The 18,283-nt window shown below is 37.9% G+C and overlaps 1 protein-coding gene across 3 annotated transcripts in view; it reads left to right on the top strand.

Moving 5' to 3' along the window:
• Ino80 (INO80 complex ATPase subunit) overlaps positions 1 to 18,283 on the top strand; it is a 129,949-nt gene that overhangs the window by 74,915 nt on the left and 36,751 nt on the right. For all 3 annotated transcript variants that reach the window (XM_071608095.1, XM_027925365.2, XM_027925358.2), the window contains exons 25-27: positions 404 to 544; positions 7,531 to 7,756; positions 12,940 to 13,067. In XM_071608095.1, coding sequence (XP_071464196.1) covers positions 404 to 544; positions 7,531 to 7,756; positions 12,940 to 13,067 — 495 coding nt within the window. The remainder of the gene's footprint in view (positions 1 to 403; positions 545 to 7,530; positions 7,757 to 12,939; positions 13,068 to 18,283) is intronic.

Genomic DNA, 18,283 nt, shown 5'->3' with positions numbered 1-18,283 from the left:
TTGTAAATGTTTTAACACAATTGAATCAAGTTTTTATTTTTGCATATTGACACATTTTATAAACTCTCAGAAGTGAGTGCTGAATTTGAAATTTTAAGAGGCACTGGGTCCTATGTACACTTTTGTATTTTAAAATTTTGCTGTGTCTATTTATAATCAACAGTATTATCTTCCAGGTGTAGAATTAGTTATACCACTTAAGGTATACCAACAGAAGCACATTTTGAAATCAATATGGACATCATCTATATTACATACTTGGTTCTAATTAGTATCTAATTGTTTATTAGAATTAATAGTATTGGTTAAGACAAACATTAATTCAGATACTTAATGAGGTTTTGTTTTGTTTGCTCTTCATTTTGCTTCTGTCCTGGCACTAACTTGCATTTTTGTTTTGAAGTCTCTTGTTTTCAGCAGCCACTGTAAAGCCGTGAGTGGCTACTCAGACCAGGTTGTCCATCAGCGGAGATCAGCTACCTCTTCACTTCGTTGCTGCCTGCTCACTGAGCTGCCATCTTTTTTGTGTGTGGCCAGTCCACGTGTAAGTGCCACAAGAGGGGAAGAGATTAAATGAATAGTACTAGAAGAAATAAAACAAATTTCAAAGAGTCTGCTTCGTAAACAGAACTGTTTTAAGGCTATTTGAACCTTAAGGGAACATATAAGTCATAGTATTTAAAAAGGATGACATCCATGGTCCTGGCCTTCACAAGACAGCATTTCTTTATCTTGCATTGTGTAGATTTGAGAATAGTTTATTGTGGATAGCTGCTGCTTCTCATTTTATCAGGGGTTCTAAACTACAATAGGAACAAGCCATCTGTCGGGTTGATTATCACTCAACTGCAGGGTCAGGGGAGAGGGAGCCATTTGTCACGTGCATTGAGGTTTTAAAGGATTTTCATAGGAGGGACCCCAATTAGGGGGGAAATTTGATCTGGGCCTTATCACCTCAGTACAGTTTTCACATAATAAAAGGAAATATTAAACTCCAGAATCAAGCAGTTTCTCATTCTGATGTTTTCTCACTTCCTAAGCAGTCTTGCCTACATTGGAGGTTCACAAGTTTATTCTATCTAAAAGGTGACTGTTGCATCTATTCCCCATTCAGCAGTTATACATTTATTTGCAGAGCGGGAGTAATTTCTATTGTGGTTCAACTTTGAGCAGCTGGCTGGATCCTTCCTAATACCCTGTTTATCAAAACATTACTTCCATGATTGCTAACAAGTATCACTGCAAAGGCTTCCATTGGCTCAATGAGTTGTTTACTTTGCCTATATCTTCACTGCCTTTCCTATCCATGTTGATCAGAGCCAGACAAAAGCTCTACAAAGAAGTAATCATGGGAGAAAGGCAGAATAGACATGTGGCTAGACTAAGTAATTAGAGAAAAGAGTAAGTTTCTGTTTACCCAGTTTGTTTTCTTTTGCTGCAGTGGACAACTTCTAGTTGGCCAGGCAGCTCTCTGAGACTGACATTTTCTTCTTTTATATTTATCTATATGTATGTATATATATGTGTGTATATATATACATATATATGTATGTATGAATGTATATACATATGTATATGTATAATACATATATATGTATTTTTTTTTAACTTTCTTTTTCCTTTTCCTTTTTTTGGTACAATATAGTTGTATGTAATGATGAGATTTATTGTTACTTACTTAATTTGGCCATTATCATTCCTCAGTACTTCCTCCTACCTCCCCACTTCCTACGCCTTGGTCCCTTTCCTCTACTGATCTCCCTTTGATTTTTTTAAGATTTACCCTCACCTTCTTTTTCCTTTTTCCTCTCTAGCTTCTGCATATTATGAGAGAAAACACACTACCCTTAATCTTTTGAATTTGACTTATTTCCCTTAACCTGATGGTTTGTAATTTTATCCATTTTTTCCTGCAAATAATATAATTTCATTTTTCTTTATGGCTGAATAAAATTTCATTGTGTATATATGCCGCATTTTCTGTATCTATCCATTCATTGATGGACACCTAGGCTGCTGGTTCCATAGTTTGGCTATTTTGAATTGTGCCTCTGTGAACATGGGTATTCATGTATCACTGTTGTATAATAACTTTAATTCTTCTTGATAAATACTGAGGAGTCGTATATATGGGTCAGTCTCCTGGAAAACATTTTCTACCATTATTTTTATTGGCTTGCATCTTTAAGTTTATTTAAAAAAAAAAACAACACCAGAATCTGGCATATTCCAAAGAAATGATGAATGGAAATAAGGTATTGAATCCCACTGACTCCTGCCTGCCTAGATTTCTTTCTACTAGTCCTTTGATGTGTGAACTTCATTCTCTTGCCACTATCATCTTCATTGGGTTTATTTGGCTATCTAGAAAGAATTTAGAGTTTGTATGTATCCTGCTTTTCCAAAATACTCTTGGTCTTAGAAGCTTAAGTTGACTTAGGGAAGTATACTTACACTAGACAGCATCTAAAGCCATGTTTCCATAGAAGACAGCCTTACACCTCTGGTTTTTTGGTTTTGTTTTAATTAATTTTTTTAATTTCAATTTTTAATTTGTTCTAATTAGTTATATATGACAGTGGAATGCATCTGGACACAGTGTACCCAAATAGAGCACAACTTCTCATTCCTCTGGCTATACATGATGCAGAGTCACACCAGTACTGTAATCATAGATATGTATATAGGGTAATAATGTCAGTCTCATTCTACCATCCTTTTCCCCACAGCCCCACTCCACCCTTTACTCCCCTCTGCACAAAAAGTTCCCAGGGCTGGAGTTGCAGCTCAGTGGTGGAACACTTGCCTAGCACCTGTGAGGCACTGGGTTTGAGCCTCAGCACCACATAAAAAAATAATTAATTAAAGGCATTGTGTGTATCTACAACTAAAAAAAAAATTTTTAAGTTTTTTTTTTTCAGTCTCTTCCCTACCCTACCCCCCTCCAATTATGAATCAGCATCCACTTATCAGAGAAAACATTCAACCTTTGTTTTTTTGGAATCTGCTTATTTCACTTAGCATGATATTCTTTAGTTCCATCCATTTACCAGCAAAATGCCATAATTTAATTCTTCTTTAAAGCTGAGTAATATTCCATTGTATATATGTACCACATTTTCTTTATCCATTCATCTGTTGAAGGGCATCTAGGATGGTTCCATAGTTTAACTATTGGGAATTTAGCTACTATAAATATTATTGTGGCTATGTCACCATAGTATCTTGATTTTAAGTCTTTTGGGTATAAACCAAGGAGTGGGATAGCTGGGCCAAATGGTGGTTCATTCCAAGTTTTCTGAGGAATCTCCATACTGCTTTCCATAGTGGTTGCACCAGTTTTGCAGTCCCACCATCAATGAGTGTATCTTTTTTCCACACACCCTTGCCAACACTTACTAGTGCTTGTATTCTTGATCATTGCCATTCTGACTGGAGTGAGATGGAATCTCAGAGTTGTTTTGATTTGCATTTCTCTAATTGCTGGAGATACACTTCTGGTTTTGTTCTTCCTAGTAGAGGAAGTTTAGATTTCTGGGAGACGGATATCAAGGCTTTATTTCTCACATTCCCAATATTTTATAGAGCCAATAAAAATGAACTATTTTGACCTGTAGTTGCATTTACGGACATAAAAATTCTTTGTTACTGGGCTGGGGTTGTGGCTCAGTGGTAGAACACTTGCTTAGCATGTGTGAGGCACTGGGTTCGATCTTCAGCACCACATAAAAATAAAAGAAAGGTTTCATTTCCATCTACAACTAAAAAAAGGTTAATTTTTTTTTTTTTTAAATTCTTCATTACTACTGAATCCTCCTATGTTCTATAACCAACTACTCGTTTTTCTGAAAAGCTACTCCCCAGCACCCTCCTTTCCTCCTGAGACCCTCTCATCTTTGTAAAGTTTTATCATATAGCCTGTGCTGAACCTGAAAATGGCAGTAATTACATCAAGATTATGAAGATAGTAAGAATTCTAAGCGTGTCTGAATGTTACATGTACATATATGTAGTTATCACCTTCAGATCAGTCTTAGAGTGAATGATGATTTATCATGACATATTTTAATTATCTTGTGTTATCTTTTTTTCTTCTTCTTTCCTAAGATACTAGGAATTCAACCCAGGGCTTTGCACATGCTAGGCAAGTATTCTACCACGAAGCTACATCCCCAGCCCTTTTTATTTTACTCTGAGACAGGATCTTGCTAAGTTGCCAAGTAGTCTGGCCTTGAACGTCTGATACTCTTGCCTCAACTTCTGGAGTAGCTACCATTATAGGCATGTGCCACCATTTTCCAGCTCTTCTATGAATTTTCATCCCATCTGTGGTGGGATGAGAGAAAATTATTTCCTTTGAAGCTTCAACCTGGGCCATCAGGAAGGCCATTTAGGGTTAGCAGAATGGGTGAAAGCTGTCTAGAATGGAGCTGACTTGGAAGTGGGATTGATTCTAAGCAGAAAAGGATTTTTTTTGCCCTCTTTAGGACCCCACAAGTACACTCCTTACTACTTAGAACATGACATCTGTGATTCTGCATATATCTTGATCCAAGGTTCCTAGCCAAAGAAGCTTATCAAAACATTAAAAAATATTTCACTATTGCTTTCAGCCCTGGTCTTGGAAGGATATCAGCAAAGTGGAAATTGAAAAACTAGGTGAAAGTTCATAAGTGGAAAAGGTTGTTTTGTTTTTAAACTATTAAGAGTGCCTAGCCAGGTACGATGGCACATGCCTGTAATCCCAGCGGCTCAGTAGTCTTAGACAAGAGGATCGCGAGTTCAAAGTCAGTCTCAGCAAAAAGCAAGGCACTAAACAACTCAGTGAGACCCTGTCTCTAAATTTAAAAAAAAAAAAAAAGGGTTGGGGGCTGGGGATGTAGCTCAGTGGACAAGTGCCCCTGAGTTAAATCCCCACGACCCTCCCCTCCCTAAAAAGAGTACCTAGACAGTAGAATGAATTAGACAAAACTTTCCTATGTTCATATATGAATACACCAACAGTGAAACTCCACATCATGTACAACCACAAGAATGGGATCCCAATTAGAATAAGTTGTACTCTATGTGGGTATGTCAAAATATACTCTACTGTCATGTATATCTAAAAAAAGGACAAGTTAAAAAAAAAAAGTGCTTAGAAGTGAGTCCTCAGCAGAAAGCATCCTTTCTCACTGTTCTCTACCTATTCATCCTGAGTTTCTAGCTCTTAATTTTTCTTTTAAGAGTATTGGCCCCAAATCTTTATGTATAGTTCCCAGGTGAGTTCTGCTTTTTATAAAAAAGAAAAGCAATTGTCATTGAATGTACAATTGCTCATTATCAGTCTCTCATTAGAAAAGACCAAGTATGCTTTACTTCAAGAGTATGCATGCTGTTGGAAATATATAAAGCTGATCATATTTCTGATGTCCAGGCCACTACTACTTTAGCTGTTTTTGTTGTTTTAAATATTTTCAGTTGTACATGGACACAATACCTTTATTTTACTTATTTATATGAGGTGACGAGGATTGAACTTAGCACCTAGGCAAGCACTCTACCACTGAGCTTCAACCCTAGCCCTACTTTAGCTGTTTTTATTGAAGTATAGGTATTATGAATCATGAGGTTATGGGACTCACATCCTACATGGAGAATGTCTACTCTGGCTCAGAGACTTCCTGGGGTCTTACGAGGGCAAACAATAACAGGGAGGAGAGATCTAATTTTTATGCTTGTGCTATGTATTTCAGTCTTTTATTTTCCTAAGCTCAAGTATCAATGGGAAGGCACATACATTGGAGTCAAGAAAACAAGCTCTGGATAGATATAAGTGGTGTGATCTCCTAGGACTGTCTGGATAAAGTTATTTCTTTAGTGAACCTGGGTGGATTTTAGAATTCTGAGCCCCATTTGCAATGGCACTTTGTAATTTTGCATATGGACTATAGATGGCACTGTTCCCTAGCAAACTCCATTTCACTTCATCCGCCCCCAGAGAGGTTATTGTCTGATTATTGGTAAATGATGTTCTTTCTCTGATCTTGATACCTTCTTGTTCCCAGTAGAAACACTTACAGCTACAGGTTCATTTATGTACCTGATTGTTTATGTACCCCAATGCAGTATTTTTCAAGGCGTAGCTTGATAATCTGGGGTGTATTAAAAACCTAGACCAGGCCTTCTATATTAAAATGCTCACTTTTGATACATTCCCACTCAACTGCTTATGCATGCAAAAACTTCAGAACTGTTGCTCTCATAAATCCATTGATGTAAAAATAGAATAGTTAATAGCCTACTTCTAAGAAGTAATAAGAGTTACAGTCAATGCTTTATGTTCTTGTTTTCTTTCATATTCTTGCCCTTATTCCTTATGCCCAGTTTCTCTGTGTCTCAGTCTAGCTCCAAGGTTCTTGTGACCAATTCATTGCTTGTAATAGGCTTTAGCATTATTAATCATTCTTGGCCTCTACATTTTGACAAGAGGTAGCTTTGTCATTTTCAGTAGGCTCCTTATCAGATGATGCCACAGCCATCTGAATATACCACTATTTTATTAGGGTGGCATCATACTGTTGTTGGGCTGCACCTTTTTTATTGTTGTTATTGTTACCAGGCAATAAAACCAGGGGCACTTAACCATTGAGCCATATCCCCAGCCCTTTTTTATGGTTTATTTAGAAACAGGATCTTGCTGAGTTTCTAAGGGCCTTGCTAAGTTTCTGAGGCTGGCTTTGAACTCTTGATCCTCTTGCTCCAGCCTCCTGAACCACTGGGATTACAGGCATGCACCACTGCACCAGGCCAAATAATCTACATTTAAAACACCTTTTGAGGGGCTGGGGATGTGGCTCAAGCGGTAGCGTGCTCGCCTGGCATGCGTGCGACCTGGGTTCAATCCTCAGCACCACATACAAACTACGATGTTGTATCTGCCAAAAAATAAAAAAATATTTAAAAAATAAATAAATAAATAAATAAAACACCTTTTGATAAGAATTGTGCAGTCTCTTACTTAGCCAGGCCATGAATCTTCACCCCATTGACCCCCTCTTTCCTAGCTTATAGCTTGAAAGAAAGTTTCTTTTATCTTCCATTAGGTTTGACAGTGAGAAAATTGGTCAGAGAAACAGAAAGAAGTATTGATAAACTTGGGAATTTTGCTACTGGAGCATTAAAGATGGCTCCAGATGTGCCAGGCCAATACTCTTCTAGTTCTTTAATGATGACTAGCTCCAGCTGTCTTTTAGGTATCGCCATGATGTGTATCACTAGTAGCACTTTACCAGGAACATAATCTAGCAATGAATGGAGGTGGTGGAATGATGGGACGTATATCTTTATTTTGTTTGCAGATTCATGTTACTAGAGTTGGCCTTTTAATCTGGAGAAGCTCATTAAGTCAGTATCTGGGACGCTTAATTTGTCAGTACAGGGTATTTAAAACTGTCAGCCTAAGAATTTTCCATATCAGTCTGGTTTCAGAGTCCCAAAAACTTAATGTGTATGAAAAATGTGAAAGCTGTCTTGTGTGAATCTTTGCAGGTCACCGCAGTGCCATTGGATTCTTATTGCAATGACCGAAGTGCAGAATATGAGAGGCGAGTTCTAAAGGAAGGAGGGAGTCTGGCAGCCAAGCAGTGTTTGTTGAATGGGGCCCCTGAACTGGCTGCAGACTGGCTAAATCGACGATCTCAGTTCTTCCCAGAGCCAGCCGGAGGACTGTGGAGCATCAGGCCCCAGAATGGTTGGTCTTTCATCAGGATTCCAGGTGAGTTATACATTCTCTTGGAATGTGTTCTCAGCTTTAGCAAAAGGAGGATACATGAGATATTCCCTGTGGTGGTTTTGCAGAGTTATTGAGGTTTCTATCTCATTTTTAGTTCTTAGTAATTTTTAAGTGAAAATACTAATTCTTTAAGACTTGGAGAGATAAATGTTTTCTTAGGAGAGAGGAATGCTACTCTTTGGGGAGGGGGGGAGTGAGTGAGTGGAACTGGAATGAAGCACAATAGTAGAGAATTTGCCCAGCATGCACAAAGCCATGGGTTCCATCCCCAGTACAGCAGGGGGGACGGGAAAAAAGAGTGGGGGAAGCATGGTAGGAGGAAAGGATTCAGGTAGAATGAATTCATTTGTCTATGTCATTGCCAGTTGAATGAATGAGAATGTCGTCACTCCCAGAAAGCCTCATTTAAGTAGCATAAACAGTGTCCTGCACGGAACACTAGAGATCTGAATGATAACAAAAGGAAAAACAGCGTGTTTTGTGCCAAAATTCTAGCAGATTCCCAGACCCCCTAGGGTCAAGGTCAGGGGTTGAGAGGAAACTAGGTTTTCATCTTTGCTTTGGTGAGACTACTTGTAAGGAAGTTGAACATAAAGAGAGTTCATAATCTCTGTGTTCAACTTATAATGCTCATAATCTTTACTTACACCTGCTGGCATACTGGCGTATGAACTTGGAGCTACGGTATTAGTTATGGTTGTTCTAATTCTCTGATATCTTGAGTATATTCATCTTACTGACATGAAATGGAAGTAAACTAGAGTTAAACATTCAAAAGGGAACATCTGTTATTTCTAAAAGTTATTGGATTCCAGTGCTGAAGGCCTGGTTTTTCCATTTATTCCACTTTATTACAAGTGTCAAGGGGCTTTGTGTCAAGGCTTCTTGTAATTTGTTGAAGCTCTGACTGGAAGATGCCTTTTTTGATATGTAAAAGCACTATTGCTGGGCTGGGGTTGTGGCTCAGTGGTAGAATACTCTCCTAGCACAGTAGGGCCCTGGGTTCGATCCTCAGCACCACATAACAATAAAATAAAGGTATTTTGTTCAAATTAAAAAAAAAAAAATTTAAAGCACTGTTGCATACTCAGAACTGATTTAGAACACATGAATATGGTGGATGTATATTGTTTGGAAATCAGGGGAAAGCCCAAGTGTAGAAAGCCTAGGCAGGAGGTGAGTGCAGGTATCAAAATAAGCAGGATAGCACCTTATTTCTTCTTCATTCTGGTTTCTTAGTTCCCAGTACAGGAGTTAGAAGGCTTATTGCTGGCGCTGTGGGAATCTCTTGTGGCTTTTCCTGTTCTTTGAAAGAAAAATGGACCTTGTTTAAATAGCAGGAAGTGTCTGAGTTCTTTTTGCATCGATAAAAAGCACCAGCCTCACTGGCTGTTTACTGTGAGAACCAACCAGCTCCTCACTGACCCCATTGTGCTCTGTAGACTCTCTGGGCCAGTGGTGGGCGCGGAGGCGGGTGTCACTGGAACCTGTATTTTATCTCTCTTTTCTTTATACTTTCACATTTTTTGTTACACTGGGAAGTGTTGGTTCTTTTACATTCCTTGGAGAGACTGAACCAAAATCTCCTGGGTTTCTCACCTTGATTGCTTCCCCATGCTTCACCAGGTGGATATAAGATCCTTTCAGAAGGCTCCCTTCATTGGAAAACAGAGATTATTTAATCTGTTACCCTAATTTTACTGTCACTGGCTACATTTTTTTGTTTTGTTTCGTTTTGTCTCTGAATAGTATTGTAAACTGTGGAAAGTACGAACCTAAATCTAAATGAAAATAACAGTAGCATTATAGGAGAGATTATAAGGGTAGGATACATCTGTTTCAACATTGAGCTCCTGTTTTAAAGAACAGGCTGGGCCTTGGTTTGACTTGGCAGAATCATTCCGATTTCTATGGAATTGTGCTCCTCCTGGCTCTGTGCCCTGCTTAGCAACAGGTGGTGCTCTTGTCCAGTGCGACTTTTGGTAGCTCCTCAAAATCGGGTGATGTATGCCAGACACAGAAGACAACAGCATATGCAGAAAAAGAAGTTTGTTTTTTTCTACATTCTTTACTAGGACAAATACTTGAGACTGATTTTCCCTGCCTAGCACACTTACCAGAGAATCTAAGGTTTTCTCATTTTTAAGCCCTTGCTGCTATTTTTTTCTTAGGCTTTTTCCTTCAGGCCAGTCCAAAGAAGTCCAGTCCAAACATTTCTGCCTCCCCCACTCCCATAATAATAAGCTGGCAATAGACACCATTTCTTACTTTTTCGGGGGTGCATCAGAGTTTATCCTTGTAAGTGTATGCACATCTTCATTCCTGAGTGTTTCTGATCTTCGCATCAGGTCATTCTGGTTAGCAGTCAATGTAGAAAGTGGAATGCGTGAAAACCATTTAATCATGATTTTGAAATCAATTGAAGCTTCTCAAAATTCAGACATCATGTTCCTTATTCAGGACATAAACACTTAACAACAGAACTAATAGAAACCTATCTGGAGATAGTCAAAGAAAAAAGAAAACAGATTTTTCAGTTTACTTTATAGCAGGTATGACATAGACATCACTCATAGATGCCCACACTTTAATATTTATGCTGGGGGAGTATATATGGAAATAGTAGATAAGTAGACTGCAGAAATCTGGAGAGCTAAGCTTGCCCACTCATTCAGTGGCTTAAAATATGTGTGCTTGCCAGGCATGGTTATGCATCTTGTAATCCTAATGATTTGGGAGCCTGGTAGAGAAGGATCACGAATTTGAGGCCAGCCTCAGCAACTTAACTAGGCTAAGCAACTTGTCTCAAAATAAGAAGGGTTGGGAATGTAGTTCAGTGGGTTAAATTAAATCCCTAGTCCCCCCCACCATACACACTTATACACATGGGCTTGCTAGACATGGTCATGCACACCTGTAATCCCAGAAAAAGAATACACACACACATTTAGACTTCTTGTGCTTTTAATGAGAACAAAAAGAACATAATATCTGAAGCAGATTGGTAGGTAGCTCATTGGGGATTATTTAGGAACAATCAAAATTGAGATACCCCTAGCAATCTAGTTAAAAAAGGGTAATTATGATAGAAAGAAAATTTCAAGTTGTTAACAGAACTATGTTGCTGCCTGATCAGACTTGGAATTTATACAGGCCTCCTTGTTTGGTGTCATGGAGGGGGCTTAATAGTCTCTTCTGTCCCAGCTGTAGTCGTTTGTGCTGTTAAGACAACAAAATGAAGAGCATTTCAATAATCTAAACAAGACCAAACAAAGAAGCTGAAAAAAAGGTGTATGTCACAAAGACAGGGAAGGATTGGGAAGGGAGAGATGTGACCTGGCAGTATTCCGAAGGTGGGAAAAGGCAGCCTGTGGCACAGAGGAGTAAACATCCAGAACCCATAGCTTTGTAGCATAAACAGGGTCTGATGATTTGTTATGGTGCTATCAGCACATCCGTTCTTATTCGGTTTAGACAATAATTATGCACTTGGCAAATAGTGGCGAGAATGACAGTTGAGAACTCTTGGACTACTCTCAATAGTCAGCCTCTTTAGTTCTGGGAAAAAAAAAATCCATACGTTCAGGGTTGGGGCTGGGGCTCAGCAGTAGAGCACTTGCCTGGCATGTGTGAGGAACTGGGTTCAATTCTCAGCACCACATATAAATAAATAAAATAAAGGTCTAACAACAACAAAAAATCTAAAAAAAAAAAAAAAATTCATGGGTTTAAACCCAGATACTAAGGATGCACAAAGCAATTTCCTTTATAATTTTCTCCTTGACTTTCAGTTAGTTTTTTTTTTTACTTTTTTAATGTTTATTTTTTAGTTTTAGGTGGATACAATATCTTTATTTTATTTTTATGTGGTGTTGAGGATCGAACCCAGCGCCCCGCGCATGCCAGGCGAGAATGCTACCACTTGAGCCACATCCCCAGCCCCAGTTGTTAGTTTTCAATGTATGATCTCCATCCTTTTTGTGTCCCCGAGCCACTTCCATATGTACTCTTATCCAACCTCTCAAGCTTCTTCTTTTATCCTCTAATGGCAGCAATTGTTCAGGGCATGTTTATGGACCAGTCTGCAAACAGGAAACTCTGCTTCCTGAAATATGATGGGAGTTGAATGATACTGAATGGATGAGATGAAAATTTGTGAGTTCCAAGTGTTCTTTAAAGTTCTGTGGCTGAATGCATTTCTTATGGGAAGAGGAAAGGAAAAAATGCACGTTAGCAAGTGAAAGCAACTTCATTTCACAGAAATCGAGAACCAGTCCTTCTAAAAGCTGAACAAGCCCTTATGTCTTTATTGAATTATATCTTGGGTTAACGACATTTACTAGCCAGCCTTTTGAAATCATCAGAAGAGGGAGTTTTGGTGGTTGATTTTGTGTTGTTGTTGTTGTTTTGTTGGTTAGTCAGGTTTTAACAACAAAACAAAAACCTCAATGGCCTGAGGACGTAATTCAGTCATAGAGCATGTGCCTGGCATGCACAGTGTACTGAACTTGATCCCCAGCACTGCAGAACAATAAAAAATTTTAATGAAAGGTCAAGTGTGGATATGTGTGTTTGCATTTCTTAGTGTTTATATTTCTCCAAGAGAAGGCAGGAACAGCCGTTTTTCCTATATATTCTCATGTTCCTTATTCAGGACATAAACACTTAACAACAGAACTAATAGAAACCTATCTGGAGATAGTCAAAGAAAAAAAAACAGATTTTTCAGTTTACTTTATAGCAGGTATGACATAGACATCACTCATAGATGCCCACATGAACCTGGTGTCCCCTGCATAAGAATGTGGAACAGAGAAACTTCCAGATTTCTTTGCAGCAGACAAAGAAATCAATTGAAGCTTCTCAAAATTCAGACATCATGTTCCTTATTCAGAACATAAACACTTAACAACAGAACTAATTGGGAATTGTCTGATTGGGAGCTGTCAGCTGAGAGAAAGTCTATACCTACCTCTTTAGAATGTCGAGTACTCCTGGAGTCATGATTTAACAGGACTTTGCACTCTTCTTCAGATGCATTTTCCTGTTCTCATGATAAAAGGTATCCTGGATATAATAATTTTGCCTGCATACAGCTTTGCAGTGAGTGATTTTTGTTGCTTCAATTAAATAGTTTGTCCCCTCCTCCTTTTTCTTCTCCCCAGGCAAGGAGAGCCTCATCACTGACAGTGGAAAACTATATGCCCTTGATGTCCTGCTGACTCGGCTCAAATCTCAAGGACATAGGGTCCTTATCTACTCCCAGATGACCAGGATGATAGATCTGCTGGAGGTAGGAGAAGGAATCTTGGGGGCCTAAGCTTCCTTGGCATTTACATTGGCGGAATCAGATATTCATGACTAGTATTAATCCTATTTAATGAGAACCCCCAAATTTCTTTCTGTGCTTTTAGTCAACATAGGGAACAGAACCAGCTCCTGGCAGATGGAGAGTATGCAAAAAAAATTCTTCTATCTCCTTCCTTACAGCCAAAGTAAAACATCCTTTTCCAAGGGACAAAATTCTCTAATTTTTCCCCTTTTGACTGGGAGGGTAGGGTGCATACTAGTGATTGATCCCAACAGCATTTTACCACTGAGCTAACTATATCCCAGTCCTTTTTATTATTTTTTTGAGACATGGTCTTGCTGAGTTACTGAGGCTGGTCTTACAGTTGCAATCTTCTGCCCCAAATTCCCAAATTGCTGGTATCACAGTTATGTGCCACCATACCTGGTGAAATTCCCCAATATTAAAGCAATTCACAGCCCAGGAATCTTTGAAAAGTTTCTTAAAATTCTGTATGGAAACCAAGATTGGGAGCTGGGCACTATGGCGCACACCCGTGATCCCAACAACTTGGAAAGGCTACAGCAAAAAAATCACAAGTTCAAAGGCAGCCTCAGCAGCTTAGCAAGACTCTATCTCTAAAAAAATAAAGAACTGGAAATGCGGCTCAGTGGTTGAGCAACCCTGGCTTCTATCTCTTCTATTGAATAAAAAAACAAAAAGCCCACAAGATTGGGATTAGTTTTTCTATATAGAAAACCAGAGAGCCAGTATTCAACCTTAATTAATGGAATGATTCTTGACTACATATTGCAGTTACCTAGTAAGCTTTTAAAAAATGCTGACATCTGATCTCAACTCCAGAGATTCTTATTTAGGAAGTTTGGAATGTAACTTGGGCATCAGGATATTTAAAATTTCCTGAAGTGATTATAATATACATCCAGGATTCACAACCACTGGATTAGTGGTGAAAAATATTTACAGGAAAGCAGGGGTTTTTTTTCCTTTAATTATTTTCACATTCAGGTTCTCACTCTTTCTGCCTTAATAGAGGAGATCATGGATATAGAAATAGGAGAGTGAGAATGAGAATAAATAATCATAAACCACTAGATTAAGTCTTTATACAAGAATGTTGGAGAGGCTAAAGTGCCTAGTTGTGAGGAGTATATAAATGCTTTTATGTTTTTCCTTGAGTATAATATTTGTAAGGCTTTATATTCCAGTAAATGGAAATTGGACCATGACATCCCTGTCTATGAATAAGGGTATAGGGACCGTAGAAGTGCAAAAGGAACAAAGGTACCTGTAAGGAAGGTTTTTAGGATCTTGGGAAGCCAAGATTGATTTATTGAATTTTACAGTGAGTTTATCCAAATTGGGTGTCAGGCTCCTTTTATTAATTTAGTAACTTCTTTGTGCAAGAGACATATGTGCGGGGCTGGGGACGTGGCTCAAGCAGTAGCGCGCTCGCCTGGCATGCGTGCGGCCTGGGTTCGATCCTTAGCACCACATACAAACAAAGATGTTGTGTCTGCTGAAAACTAAAAAATAAATATTAAAAAAAAAAAAGAGAGAGAGACATATGTGCTATTTGAAGTCAGTTTAATCACCAAGTCTTAGGTTTCATAATAATGTTTAGCCCCTTGAATGCCATTGATAAGACAAACTTTCTGGTTTGTGTTTAGAATAGATCACCTATTTTTGAAGATTGAAAATAATGCTAATAAGCTATAAGTCATAAGTATTTAAACCATTATGTTTGATATAAATTTTGACTATGTTAAAGGTACTGACAGCAGCAATCCAAAATAAAAGGGCTGCCTGCATCTCTAATGTTCTGTTCAAACCCAGTGATGCCAACAACCAAAACAATTTTCCTACACTGATGCCTTTTTTAGGTAAAGTACACTTGTCTTGTCCTTAAGAGTCAGGGACAGTACAGGTAAAGTAGTGTTCTTCAGATGCTAAGAATTACGAAAAATCAATAATGCTACATGCAGATTTAGTAAGGGAGGTGATGATCTTTTTTTTCCAAGGCATTATCAGTAGAGAGTCTTGAAAGTTCATTTGTATTAAAGGGAATTTCTAAGGGAATCTGGGCAGCAACCCATAAATAAGCTAGCTCTGTCAGATGAAGGTGAATATAGGTAGTTTAATTTAGCCCTACATTTTTATTTGTCATTCTGTGTATTGCACACTTGTAGGTACTTATTAAATATTACTAAAGTAAAATACTTTAAAGTATGATGAGTTTTGTTCAGGAAGTATGCTGTAAAGCCCCACCCATAGGTCACTTCTATCTAATCCAGTATTTACTTGAGGGAGTAGGACATAGTTTATAGGATTTGCAAACAAGGCATCTTGTGAGAACCTTCTTAAATGTAAATGCATCTCTCTATGAGGAATTCTAAGGGAAAAGCAATTTAAAGCATGAATTTTACAACTGCTGACATTCCTTAACCATATGTACAGCCCACATCTATGTTGAAGCCAGAGAATGTTGCAACTGTTAGTATGTTTCCAAAACTGAAATGGAAGTGTTCTCTAGTTTTCCTAGTACTATATTTTACTAATGTTGTTTCTTCAATGTTATATTCTTTTATGAAAATGTATTCTTTTTTTGTTCATTTGTATTAATGTTTTTCATTCAAATGAACCACATTCTATATTCCAAGAAACTAGTTCTCAGTAGAATTTGTTTTGTGAGCATGGAATTATAATGGCTACAGTGTTCTTCTATGTCTAATCATTTTTTGAAATGTAAACATATTGTGAATGTTGGTATAATGCATGATTATGTCTCCATTTATATTTCAGAGTATGTTGATTGTTTTGGTTTTTATAGGAGTCTCTCTTTTTTTTTTTTTTCCATTGACATCTTATACCATACAAAGAGGGATAGAAAAGTTTCCAATAGAGTAGGAGTTAGAAACTCACATGGAAGCATCGAAGTTTTGTTGTGTAGCTGTGGAACATGTTAGCATTTCTCTTTTATTTGGCATTTTTTCCCCATGTTATTGTTTTTTGTTAGTTAGCCTTAGCTGACCATCTCTTTATTTCTGGAACTCAGCAGAAATAGATGGCAGTAAAGATTCACATGCTTGGTTTCCATTCTGTAAGAAAAATTAGTTCTAGGCACTTTAGTATTTGCTTAGTATTTTCTAAAGAGAATGATAGTGTTCTTTTTCCCTTGGGTACAAATATGAAATTAATTGAAATTGCTTGTGTAAATATCAGAACTTCTTTCAAATAGAATTCTTTATTCAGGAATGTCTTATTCTTTCCCATGACTTCTAAATATTCTGGATTAGAGGATTGTCAAAAGGGTGATTGCTGGGCTGGGGATATAGCTCAGTAAGTAGAGTGCTTGCCTCTCAGATGCACAAAGGCCTGGGTTCAATCTCCAGCACCACAAAAAAAAAAAAAAAGTGATCACTTAATTTCTAGGATCAAGAATTTTTAGTTTGCAGTAGGTATAAGTTAAACATGGTAGAGGGGCTGGGGTTGTAGCTCAGAGGTAGAGCGCTTGCCAAGCATGCGTGAGGCATAGGGCTCAATCCTCAGTACCATATAAAAATAAAATAAAGATATTGTGTCCACCTATAACTAAAAACAAATAAATATTTTTCTAAAAAAGTATAAAGATGTGGTAGATCATTAAATGTTATATGTTAGTAGATTTATTTTATGCTTACTGAGTCCCCTGTGGTGTCTGCCTATTCAGAGTACTATGGAAATAGACATAATCCCTGTGCATTGGGATGATGGTACAGACATGGGCAAAACTCTTTTTCTCCTGACCGGTATATCATAGTTGGGGACCCCTTCCATATCCAATAGTTGCAAAGTGCTTACACATGACTTACCTTATCTCTGGGTTTCCTCTTTTGAAATTTATTCTTGTTGCATCAAGCAACTAAGTCTGTATTTTAAGGAAATAAGCCATATGGTCTTTTTTTTTTTTAATGCAATACAGAAGTACTTGGAAAGGGTCAGCCAACTGATGCTATGTGTAGTGTGATTATTATTAAGTACTGAAACCCAGACAAATCTTCCAATAGTACATCATAGAGTTTAAAAGTAAATAGTCCATAATAAATGGTGACATTTGAAATACTGGGAAGCTAAATATTCCAAAACTGCCCCCATAAAATGAAAAGCAAATTGGGTTGCTGTGAACTGGAATTTTCATAAGATCTTAAGAATGAAAGAGGGAAATTTGTCAGCTTACTATCACAGTATTTGTAGAGTTCTTCCTCTCATCCTATGGCACCCATGAGTAAAGCTTTTTGTTTGTTTGTTTGTTTTGGGTAGTGCTGGGGATTGAACCCAGGGCCTTGTGCATGCAAGGCAAGCACTCTACCAACTGAGCTATATCCCCAGCCCGTGAGTAAAGCAGATGTGAAGGTCAGTTAAACCTGTCTTTGACTTCAAGGAAACACATACATACAGAAATGATCATCAGATGAACCTTAATATTAGTGCCCAAGTGAAGCATTGACAAAGTTAAGAACAGCAAAAGGGGATACATTTATTTTATATTCTATCAGGGTCACTATTGAGAAAAGTTTCATATAGACTGTGATATCTGAACTTAAACGGAATATTAACCATTAGGGAGGAAGGGAATTTAAGACAAAAGAAGCCTAGTATAAAAAGGCAAAAAGACCCAAAGGTACAAGACATTTGAGGGAAGTAGCCCAGTGATACTAGAATGTATGGTCTAGGAGAAAAGGAAACATGTTAAGTAGGTTGAAGGCAGATTATGATGGGCCCAGGAAGGCCTTGTGATAGGAACATGCTGTGAAGGGCTCTCTCTATTACATAGAGAAGTGTGGCCGTCATATTTCATTCTCTTGGTGCTATTTGGTTGGACTGCAAAGAAATTGTGATGCCCATGGAGAAAAGCCTAACTTTTTCCTGGTGTTATACCCCAAAGATGGAAAGCATGTCCAAGAAAATTAAAGTTAACCCAGGTCTAAAGGTTTGTTGATTATCCTTGGTTCTTTTCTCAGATTGTTTTATGAAAGTGAAATTGGGTTAGAATGAACTTCAAAGACAACTGTGAAATAGAAGTTTCAGAATAGAAGGTTGATAATAGGGGTGTGTCAACATTTGCCTTTATTTTTCCAAGTGTTTAATTTTTCTGATGATAATGGCTAGGTCTTGTGGATAGAATGTAATAAGAAATTTAGTATTAGTGGGATTCCCTC

The sequence above is a fragment of the Marmota flaviventris genome, chromosome 2, assembly GCF_047511675.1.
Source record: "Marmota flaviventris isolate mMarFla1 chromosome 2, mMarFla1.hap1, whole genome shotgun sequence".
NCBI lineage: Eukaryota > Metazoa > Chordata > Mammalia > Rodentia > Sciuridae > Marmota > Marmota flaviventris.
Note: the sequence above shows the minus strand (reverse complement) of the source record. Positions and strands in the feature narration are given on the sequence as shown.